General features: G+C 36.7%; 1 protein-coding gene across 2 annotated transcripts in view; it reads right to left on the bottom strand.

The window, feature by feature from the left end:
* LOC115412146 (WD repeat, SAM and U-box domain-containing protein 1) overlaps nt 1–9,527 on the bottom strand; it is a 42,412-nt gene extending 32,885 nt beyond the window's left edge. For both annotated transcript variants that reach the window (XM_030124471.1, XM_030124470.1), the window contains exons 1-2: nt 9,042–9,527; nt 3,534–3,721 (exon numbers count right to left, since the gene is read on the bottom strand). In XM_030124471.1, coding sequence (XP_029980331.1) covers nt 3,534–3,721; nt 9,042–9,439 — 586 coding nt within the window. In that variant the 5' untranslated portion in view covers nt 9,440–9,527. The remainder of the gene's footprint in view (nt 1–3,533; nt 3,722–9,041) is intronic.
* Nucleotides 9,528–12,432: the final 2,905 nt, after the last annotated feature.

Below are 12,432 nucleotides of genomic sequence, written 5' to 3' on the forward strand. Positions count from 1 at the left end.
AGAAGTAGTTTAAAGTGTAAAGTAAAGTACATCAAATTTGTTATTAAGTGTAGTCCTTATCTACTTTCCACCTCTGGCTATAAATGGGACGTGCATTGGACACTGGGGGAGAATTTCAGAGCATTCTTAGTTAAATCATCTTTGTCCAATACCGTATTCTGGAATACCAAAAAACTAAAAAAAATCTCTGGGTTGATTTGCATTTCTTTAAACTAATCACACTTGTCTTGGGATAGTGACTTTGCAAATCTGTTGAGGCAGAAGTAAAACATTTGCAGGTGAAGTGAGGAGCGGTTTTAAAATGACTAAATCTGTGCAAAACACGTCTTTGTTAAAACTTGTCATTCTCAGTGTGAAGCTGTGGCTCAGAGGTTGTTGTTCTTCTTTCATGTGGTGAGGTTGGGAAAAAAAATAGCAGAAAGGAGGAGAGGCAGAGAGTTTGTCTTTGAAACCAGTGTGTAGTAGATTTACTTGTTGTTGTGCTGAGTCACCTGATTTCTACAAGTGCTGAGTGATATGAAAAAAAGTCATATCATTGCAGATATTTTGACAGACGAATGGGAATAAATAGTATTTATAACAGGCTTATAGGACAGGCACCTCTGCAGCATCACATGGCGTCATTTTTAACATTATGTAGATCTTCAGAGTTCACACTTGTATTTTAACCCTTTATTGGGCAAGTGACTATTTTTGGTCATTTCCACACACATTACAAGACAGTGACAGCAGCAATTACAGTGAGGACAGTGAGGGAACAATCTCAGGTCCAATGTGGTCTACAGGGTCTGTAAGGTCCACCTCTGCATGAACAGTGAGTGGACCTGCTTTGTTAGGTACCATGAAGTAATGGTACTAATGTAAGGAATGATGTTCAAAGGGATCATGTGGATGTGGACAGGAGTCTGGATCAGCACTTATGTTGGTCTAACGTTCTAAAAGTGATGTTCTAATGGTCTAAAATACATGTTCTTTTCACCTTAGATGTGTTTTTGGTTCAGTTTGTTACCTCCACCAAGGAGGTTATATTTTTGCCAGCGTTGGTTTGTCTGTCTGTAAGTAAGTAAGTAAATTTTATTTATAGAGCACTTTTCACAGACAGAGTCACAAAGTGCTTTACCAATTCAAATCAGAATCAAATCAAGTTTACAGAGACCCAACAGAATCCTTCAGGAGCAAACACTTGTGATTGGTGACAGTGGCGAGGAAAAACTTCCCTTTAACAGCAGAAACCTCGAGCAGACCCAGACTCCTGAAGGATGGCTGTCTGCCTTGACCAGTTGGGGTTAAAGAGAGAGAGTAAAGGAGGAGAAAAGAGAGAGCGATAGAGAGACTGGGGGGGCACATGGAGTACTTTATGATGAATACATAGAGTGTAATCAGTCTGTGGTGGTCCGGGGTCAGGTGGGAGACTAAAAAGCCTTTTTGAACAGGAGGGTTTTGAGGTGTTTCTTAAAGCTCTCTACAGAGTCCATGGACCGTAGGTGTAGAGGCAGGTCATTCCATAGACGTGGTGCCACAGCTTTAAAAGACCTGTCACCGTGTGTGCTAAAACAGGTGCGTGGAACCATCAGCAGGTGCTGTCCTGAAGACCTCAGGCTACGAGTCGAGCTGTAGGGCTGGATCAGGGAAGCAATGTATGCAGGGGCCTGGCCATGTAGGGCCCGGAAAGTTAGCACAAGAATTTTGAAATGAAGATGATATAGAACAGGGAGCCAGTGGAGATATTTAAGAATGGGAGTGATGTGGGTTCTCCTGTTTGTGCGGGTCAGGAGCCTGGCAGCAGAGTTCTGGACAAACTGTAGACGGGCCAGCTCCTTCTTGTTACCTCCGCCAAGGAGGTTATGTTTTTGCCAGGGTTTGTTTGTCTGTCTGTCTGTTTGTCTGTCCGTTAGTGTGCAACATAACTCAAAAAGTTATGGACAGATTTTGATGAAATTTTCAGGGTTTGTTGGAAATGGGATAAGGAAGAAATGATTAAATTTTGGTGGTGATCGGGGGTGGGGGGGCCCACGGGGGGGGCGCAGACCACAAAATTTCATCAAAATCTGTCCATAACTTTTTGAGTTATGTTGCACACTAACGGACAGACAAACAGACAGACAGACAAACAAACAAACAAACAAACCCTGGCAAAAACATAACCTCCTTGGCGTGGGGGGGCCCACGGGGGGGGGCCACTGATCAGCCTTGGCGGAGGTCTGCGCTCTCCGAGTGCTTCTAGTTTAAGCATGTAAACAGGCTGTTGTCTGTCCGTGTGCAAGATAACTCAAAAAGTTATGGATGGATTTGGATGAAAATTTCAGGAAATGTTGATACTGGCACAAGGAGCAAATTATTACATTTTGGTGGTGATCGGGGGGGGGGCACTGATCTATCCTGGGCGGAGTGCTTTTCTAGTTTGTTTCTTTGATTGTTAACACATTAGCAGCAAAACTATTAGTTGAATTCATATCAAATTGGGGTTATATAAAAGAAAGAAAAAAAAATTGGGTTTATAGATTGCCAGTGACCCAGAATAGATCTGAATACATTTTGGGAAAAGTAGGTCAAAGTTCAAAATTTTTATGAATTTTTTCCCCCTAATTACTTATAATGGGCAACATTTCAAATGTTTTTAAAAACATCAATTTTGTTTCAATTTACTTCAAACTTGGCACATAGGTAGAGGCAGTTGATATACGGACATCAGCACATGCACAGACATGATGACATCAGCTGGATCGATGCCAAAATAACATACAATACGTGCGAGGGGTGGGGTTTGTTGTGACTGGTACCACTTGTTTGTTTTTTTTTGTCACATACAGGTAAGGAACTAAATACGGTAACTTTACTGACCTTGATTTTCTACATAACAATAAAATTTTTTTTTCTTATTTCACAAAAGTAATAAAGTCTGGTTAGATCCTCCAATAACACACTAAGGTTGTAATTTTGAATTTCAGAGTATTTCATTGAGTGCCCTATAAAGGGTTAATATATTTGACTGAGATAGCTTTTACCCACATGCAGTTAAATGTACCTCACCCCCACCTCAGTGCAATATTCACAACCCATGCACCTTATACATCCGTATATGTTGTATATATTTCTTTCATCTGCAGTATAGAAGTAGCTTTTTGTATATTTTAGTATTTCTTTGTAATTTTTTTGTATATGTTTGGATTTAGCACTGACTTTTATTGTGTTTTATGTATATTTGTATGTATATTTTTAGTAGGATGTATGGCTGTGATTTCTATTTTGTGTAACTTCTGCTGCTGCTGTCTTGGCCAGGACACTCTTGAAAAAGAGATTTTTAATCTGAATGAGCTTTTTCCTGGTTAAATAAAGTTTATATTAATAGTATGTTACCAATAATTTTAAGTACAAATTTTCAGTATAATTTTGTGTGGTATTTTTAAAAAGTCTCTTTGTATTTTAAGTGTTTTTGCTGCTAAACTGATTTTCATTGTTCCTGTAACAGTGACAATAAAGATCAATTCTATATTACGTTTGTTAGATACTGTGATAAACTGTTAAACACACACCGACGTTGAACTGGGCTGCGAAGCTGCAGCAGGTGACTCCCAGGTCGTGGGCGTCCTTCTCAGCGTGCAGCAGGTTGACGTCCAGGTCCCAGAGTTTGAGGTCTCCACGAGTGCAGCCGGTCACAAACATCTGGTTAGAGGGAGAAAAGCAGCATGCCACCACACTGTCTTCACTCACTGCACTGCATCTGCAAAGGACATAAACAGCTGTTCTATAACCATCATCAATGACCAACAGACTAATGTTGGTGCAAACACAGTCAGTTTGGTCATGAGTGATTTATCCAACCTGCATCTGTCCTTATTGGTGTCACAAGATGCAAACTATAAAAGCACAAAAAGAAACATTTGTAGACTTAAGATAAATAAACGGTCAAATCTTTCTATTTTAATTCAATATATTAACTTCATTTTGGCTTTTCTTCCAGTGATGCTCTTATATCTGCATTAGTTTTCCTGCAGTGGTAAGCCCAAGTTACACTTTCCTGCTTTAAATATTCATTTAAGCCTTGTGTAACTTTAATCCTGGAAGAAAATTGCTTGTTAGCTCAAGACAAGCCTAATTTGAATTACATTTTTATTAAAAACCCCAACCTCAAACAGCTCGGCCTAAATTGCATCCCACATGCATACACAATTTCCCTGCCATGGTTAACGCTTTTCTTTTTTTTTTTTCCAAAATTATTTTTTTTTAAAGAAATTGGACATGATCAAGAGGAATTTGTTTTTCTCACTGCTGTTTATACTGGATTAAATGGTAATAAACAGCAAATAATTACATCTGAGAAGCTCAAAAAGATGAAGTATTTAAAGATCTATTAGAATAATTAGTAGAGTTGGTTATCATGGACTATTAATCGACTTCTTTTTGGATCCTGCACCCCAAAATTTCTAGATGTTGTACGTTTAACAACACTTTCTTGAGTTAAAAGCAAAAACTTCCTTGTTTTTAATTAATAGTAGTGACTTTACAAGTTTTGTTTGTCTGTGAAACTTGTGAAGTGAGAACAAACCTAGAATACAATACATCTCTACACTGAGCTACAATTAAATGAACAGTTCCACTATTTCATGTGGAAGATGATTTTATTTTTATACTATCTTTCCTGTTCTGCATGCTCACTTGACAGTAAATGGTGCAGTGAGACTTGAATTTCCAACAGTGGGATCAATAAAGTCTTTTTTTTTTTTTTTAACCTTAAAAGTATAAAAGTATGTCTGTTTTCAGAGTCTTCTCTTTAGGGGTCAAGTCTTTCACAACTTTATTTTTTATGCAAGAAAAGCACAAACTTGTACTTTACTGGGTCTCAAGGGGTTAAGAAGTAAAGCACTTGATGGGAGAGAGTTCTGTGTGGTTCAGTGGATGGAAGAAGACAAGCATGAATTAGCCTTTGGACCTTTTTGAGATCTGATAGTGAGGACAGTGTCTGCAAAATGATTTTTGTTCTGTATACGCATGTAACTGAAATAAAATGATTCATATTCATTTTGAAATTTCTTTATTTCTATGTTAATAAACTACTTATATCAATTAATTCAGGTCTAACCTTTACTTTTTTTTTTTTAAAGACTTTTACTTAATTGAATGAGATTTACAAAGTACTTGCCTTAAACCCAACCCACATAAATATACCAATCTGTACTTAACTGTATACATATTCATACAATTGCCCATGTTCACAATAGTGAATAGAATTAAAATATCTGTATATACACTCACACATATAAATAGTCTAACCTTTACAAAAGGGGCTCATTTTAGTTCAAGGTCCACATACAATATGATCTCAAGTGGACCAGATCCATAAAGTAATAGGCATAATACCCTATAAATAATAACTCCAATTTTTTCTCTTTTTTTTGTACAAAAAAGGAAAATTACACTATGAATGTGTTTATAATTAGAAACTATCCCTTCTGTGTACAACCTGAAATTTCAGAAGAACAATATTATGCTTCATCTTTCATTTATACATGTGCATAACAACTCACAGATCACAGTGAGTCTACAAAGACACAAAACATTTAGGCATAACGTTGTTAAAATTACACTTCTTTTTAAGAAATTTCTGGTTGTTCAGGTTTTTCACATTTTTTTTTTGTGACAGGATAGTTTGTAAATCTAAACATTTTCATAATATGACTTAACTTTTGCACATTTACATTAAAACAAAGGGGAAAAGGTTGGATTTGTCTTTATTTATATGTTTTTAATGGTATTACTTTACTGGTCTGGCCTGCTGGAGATTCATTTTCATTCATTCATTCATTCATAACCTTTATTTAAACTCGGAGATATATTGAGGACAAAACCTCATTTATAATATAGTCAAGACAAAACAAAACATGTGAAACATACATATCAGAAACACCAAAAATTAAAAGTGGCAAAGATGAATTAAAAACAGAGAAGTCTACTTAAAAACAGGAGCATCTGGAGGTAAAATAAGACGGAATTATGGATTTAAAACACAAAATATTTGAAACATACAATGCACATAGAAGTACCAAAAAAAGTAAAAGTGATAAAGACGAACATTAAAAAGACATCTACTTAAAAACAGGAGCAGCTGATTATGTCTTAGTATTTTTTTTTTATTGTATTGTTTATAAAGTTTAATTGTTATCTGTTCTTAAATATATGCAAATCTAAATGTAATGGTGTAAACAAACATGGTTAATGTTGACATCAGTGTGCCCTGGTATATGGGAGCACCTTTGTTCCTCTTGTATACACATCAATTAAAAACAAAACAAAACAAAACAGAAAAACAGGAGCAGCTGGAGGTAAAATAAGAAGTGATAAAGCAGGGGTGTCAAACTCATTTTAGTTCAGGGGCCACATTCAGTCTAATATGACCTGAAGTGGGCCGGACAAATAAAATAATATAAATAATAGGTTCAGAACTTATAAATAATGTCAACACCAAAGTTTCCTCTGTTTTTGAGCAAAAAAAGTAAAATTACGTAACAAAAATGTTTACTTCTATGAACTGTACTTGAACATAACACGAACAAATATGAACCTGAAAATTCTTAAGAAAAATAATTTTAAAAAACAATTTTAACAATATTACGCCTTAGTTTATCATTTACACATGTGCATTATAAAATACAGATCACAGTGGATCTACAAATATGCAAAATATTTAGTAACAGGCAGAATATTGATAAAATTCTACATGCGTCTCTTAAGAAATTTCATATTGTTCATATTTGTTTAGGTTATTCACATTTTTTGTAAAAGGATAGCCTGTAAATATAAACATTTTTGTGTAATTTTACTTTTTTTACACAAAAAAAGACAAAAATTTGCATTTTTTTTTTTATCATTTATAGGTTGTTATGATTGTGTTTTACTGGTCTGACCCACTTCAGATTGAACTGACCTAAACTGATTTTCACATCTTTGATTGTTAATATCGTCATTATAATTTTTGCATTTCACAAATTCATCCCAGGGGCTGGTTTTGGCCCCCGGGCCGCATGTTTGACACCTGTGTGATAAAGGATTTAAATTGTCCTAATGATAAAAGTGTGGCAAGTTTCAGATGGTTTTGAAGAGTGTTCCAGGTTTCAGATGCACAGTTAGAAAAACCTGACTTCCCACATTTCCTCTGTATTTGACCCCTTGACTGTTAGTAGCTTCAGAGTAATGTTTGCACTTTATGTAAATTCATCTGTTTGACACCCCTGTTATAGTTGTGGGGGTGTTTGCCAGTGTTCACAACAATAATGGAACCTGTTGAACCAATGATAACTGACTTGTGCTGTGAATATTTAAGGTGGTCCTTCTTACAAATCTGCATATTTAATGAATATTAGGTTTTCATGGACTTTAATTTAACCCTTTCATGCATGAATTATGAGAACCTTAATCAAGATTTTTTTCCTGAGTGCTTTTATTCCTCTTTAGGCATGAAAAAACAAACAAACAAAAAACAAACAAACAATGCGATTGACATTTTTTTATGAACCTATTTTTCACAGTTGCAAAAATGTCCACTCAGCTGGACACCGTGTGTTTAATTTTTGAAGCAAAGAAACATGTATTTACTGATATAAAGTGTGAAAACTATGAAATAAAAATATTTTGAATGCTGCCAATCTGGTGTTTTCTCACATTTTAACATACTCTAAAACTAGTTATTACTCACTTCATGAAGATAATATGCAAAAAGAAAAAAAAAATGTAAAAAAAAACAAAACTGTAAATTACAGTCTATTAACAATTAGCAATTGATTTACACTTAAACATGTTACTGCAGATCAGGTTTATTAAGAACAGCAAAGTTACAGGAATGATATGAATTGCAGTGTATGGGATGGTGCATAAGCGTCCACTGTGTTGGCTGATATGGAACTAACACAACAAAATCTATGAATATATAAGAGAACAGCTGTAGAATAGCTGTCTACTGGAGTGACCACTATGCATGAAAGGGTTAATTTAACTTTTTCACTGTTATTACTTTACTGGTCTGGCCCAGTTGAGATCAAATTGGGCTGAATGTGGAACTGAACTAAAATGAGTTCGACACCCCTGTGCTATACAAATAAACTTGCCTTGTCTGCTCCTGTATGTGTTAGTGATGTGACGTTCAGGAACAAATCGAATCCTTTGAATGGCTCTTTGAAATGAACGATGGGAACCGAGTCTTTATAAAAAGCTGTTCATTTTTTTTTTTTTTTTAAAGGAGGGAGTGTCCGATTGCCTGTCAATTTACCAACATACTGTTCTTGTTCTGAGAATTGCACTACAGTTCAGGCATTTCAGTAATTGCAGTGATTAATCACTGTTGTGTTTTGTGCAATTTTTTCAGTATGTTTACACACATTTATTGTTCTTGTTTTGAGGAGAACAAAATGTTATTTCATAAGAAAATGTTTTATTTTCTTCTGCATTTTTAGACTACAGACTAGTCCACATAATGACCCGTGATGTTTTTGGTCTAATTCCAGCATTTGCCTAATGTCAACTCTCATATTTAGCCCACACATTTGAACTAACTATTCTTTTTTACAGTAAGATAATATTTACTGCCGTGCCAATTAAACACCTTTAAAATGGAATGTCAATCATCACATGTAGCCCATTTAGTCATTAAAACACTGGTGTTTCAAAATAATGCAAAATACATAAAAGAGCCAGTCTTTTGAACGGCTCTTTTCAGTGAACGGCTCCCTTCAAAGAGCCACAAGTCCCATCACTAATATGTGTGTGTGTGTTTACTGTGTGTGTGTTTGTTTACTGTGTGTGTGTGTGTTTGTTTACTGTGTGTGTGTGTGTGTACTGTGTGTGTGTGTGTTTACTGTGTGTGTGTGTTTACTGTGTGTGTGTGTGTTTGTTTACTGTGTGTGTGTTTGTTTACTGTGTGTGTGTGTGTGTTTACTGTGTGTATACTGTGTGTGTGTTTACTGTGTGTGTGTGTGTGTGTGTGTGTGTTTACTGTGTGTTTACTGTGTGTGTGTGTGTGTTTACTGTGTGCGCTTCAGGTCCCACTGTACCTCCGTAGGGTCCTGCTGCTGAAGTCCCACAGGGCCACCGTACCGTCGCAGGCCCCTGCCAGCAGGTGCGCACAGTCGTGCGCCAGTGCGCACACTCGGAGCGGGCTGCGGCTGGGGTGCTGCAGGGCTGCGCTCCGCTCCCCTGTGTCGGAGTTCCACACTATAGCAGAGCCGTCTGTGGAGCAGCTGACCAGGAAGCGGCCGCAGGAGCTGAAGCAGCAGCAGTGGACCCTGTACCCGTGGCTGGACAGGGGGGAGAAGGGCAGCTCCGACAGGTCCGAGGTGTGGTAGACTCGGAGGGTCTTGTCCCCGGAGCAGGAGGCCAGGAGGGCGGAGGAGAAGGCGCAGCAGCTGACCTCATCTGTGTGGTCCCGCAGAGTGCGCACTATTGACACCATCTTGACTGAGAGGCGCACCGGCTGTGCGCAGGGAGCAGATCACTCACAAGGTGGCGCAAAATACCCAAATATTCAGCTGTGGAAAGACACACGAGCTGAGAATGAAGACCCACGGCCACAGTTAAATACAGACAGGGTTCAGATCCAACACACACACAGTACAGACCTCAGGCCTTTGAGTGGACGTGGACTTCCTGTCACCACAGCTCCTCATCTACCACAGCCATAAAACCTGATTATTCTGTTATCAGTCATGTGATGGGGTATCAGCAGTTACACAATGTTCAAAGGTTGAGTTGTACTTTTAGAATTCAGTTTCCATCTTTCTACAGAAAACAGCTCATTCAGTCTGTAAACCTCTAAACCAGGGCTGTCAAACTCATTTTAGTTCAGGGGCCAGATTCACTTAAATTTGAGCTGAAATGGACCAGACCAGTAAAATAATAACATAATAATATAGAAATAATGTCAACTCCAAACTTTTCTTTATCTTTTAGAACAGAGGTGTCAAACATGCGGCCCAGGGGCCAAATCCAGCCCGCCAAAGGGTCCAGTCTGGCCCCTGGGATGAATTTGTAAAATGCAAAAATTACACTGAAAATATTCATCATTTTAGTTCAGGTTCCACATACAGGCCAATTTAACCTCCAGTGTGTCGGATCAGTGAAATACTATCATAATAACCTATAAATACTCACAACTCCACATTTTTATCTTTATAAATGTAAACATTTTCATGTCATTTTACTGTATTTACACCAAAACAAACTATCATTTCACAAAAACGCGAAAACCCCAAAACAAATATGAACATTTTGAAATGTCTGAAGTGGAAGTTTACCAATATTCTGCCTGTTATTGAATGTTTTGTGTGTTTGTAGATCCATTGTGATCTGTAAACTATAATTTACATGTGTAAATGATAAACTGAGACAGAATATTGTTAAAATTGCTCTTAGTTTTCTAAAGAAATGTCAGTTTTTTCATGTTATTCACATTGTTTTAAAGGATAGTTGGTAGATGTAAACATTTTCATCACATAATTTTACTTTTTCACTCTAAAACGTAGAGGAAGTTTGGAGTTGACAGTATTTATATATGATTATTATTTTACTGGTTCGGCCCACTTCGGATCAAATTTGGCTTAATGTGGCCCCTGAACTAAAATGACTTTGACACCCCTGTTTTAGAGCAAAAAAAGTTAATTTACATTATGAACAGGTTTACATCTACAAAGTATCCTTTCAAAAGATGTGAATAACATGGACAAACTAAAAAAATAAGTGTAATTTAACAATATTTACACATGTACATTATAACTTACAGATCACAGTGGATCTACAAACACACAAAACATTTAACAGGCAGAATATTGTTAAAATTGTCCTTACTTCTCAAAACATTTCAGGTTATTCACATTTTTTGCAAAATATACTTTTAGTGTAAATACATGAAAATATTTACATTTACAAAGAGAAACATTTGGAGTTGTCTTTATTTATATGTTATTATGATAGTATTATACTGAATCCTGCCCACTTGAGATTGAATTGGTCTGAATGTGGAACCTGAACTAAAAGGATTGTTAATATCTTCTGGGGGGCCGGATTTGGCCCCGGGGCCGCATGTTTGGCACCTGTGCTCTAAACCCAAAACAGCCACTAACACCCAGAGGCACCTACTGATCTGAAATATAGTAACTTATGCACCTCTAAACTTATCAATACAGTTAATTCAAGTAAAATAGTTCCTCATCTTTTCCATGTTGTATAATGTTCTTACATTCAGTTAATGATAAATTTGGCCAAAAAAACCTCACTTTTTCTCTAGTTTTCTCTGTTCTGATATAATGACTTGAATTTAGTCTGAGTTTTCATGAACATCTACATGAAGAATAAATTAAGTACTGGAAAATCCCTGACTTTCACTGAAAAATGCAGAGGACAATACTAAGATAAATGGAGGTTGCAGTAGTAGTACATCCACTGTTAGTACTTGTAGTAACAGTAATGGACATTTGTTCTAATTATTGATAATTATACTAGCACCAGCTGTTCTACTTTTTATCAGTTCTAGTTCAGTTTGCTGTACATCCATGCCCCCCCACCCCCCGTCATCTGTCTCTCCTTTTCTGTTCTTTTACCCCAGTGGTTCCCAACCTTTTTTGGCTTGTGACCCCATTTTAACACCACAAATTTGTGGTAACCCCAGACATTCAAAACAGAGACTTTTTTTTTTTTTTTGCTATATTGCAATAGTTTGCCATACTATGTTGCAAATGAACGTTAATTTTAGACGACATTTAGTCTATATAATGTATATTATTGTGGACACAGGCAGTAAATCCAGGTGTAGATTACTGCACAAAGTGAGAATTTTATTTTCCTTGGTCAGGATATGTACAGTCAGTCCAGCTTGGATTTACAAGGCTAAAAATTAATACTGAACAAACAAGAACTCAAACTATGAATTATGAAAGAACTGCAGCATCTGAAACTGACCACAGTGAACATTTGACAGATGAACAGAACCACAGTGCTTCAGTTTCAGACTCACAGTTTGAGATTCACCATATATTTTTAATTAGTAAGTTTTTTTTTTTTGTTTTTTTTTATCAATTACTAGAAATTCCAGGCGACCCCACATTGGGTCCTGACCCCAAGGTTGAAAAACACTGCTTTAACCTCTCTCTTTAACCCTAACTGGTCAAGGCAGACATCCAACCTCCAGGAGTCAGGGTCTGCTCCAGGTTTCTGCCTGTTTAAATAAGGTTTTTCCTCAACACTGTCACCTGTTTGCTCCTGGAGGATTCTGTAAATTGGCTTGAGAGTCTACTTTGGACCAGCTCTATATGTCAAGTTTTTTATGATTTGGCACTATATAAATAAAATTTGATTTGACAAACCACATAGGGAAGGTTAAATGCAGAGGAAAAAAATCATTTGTAAGTTACTACAAAAATAGCTGTAGGTCTTTAATTTTTGAAGATTTCA

Source organism: Sphaeramia orbicularis, chromosome 21 (assembly GCF_902148855.1).
Source record: "Sphaeramia orbicularis chromosome 21, fSphaOr1.1, whole genome shotgun sequence".
NCBI classification, from domain to species: Eukaryota; Metazoa; Chordata; class Actinopteri; order Kurtiformes; family Apogonidae; genus Sphaeramia; species Sphaeramia orbicularis.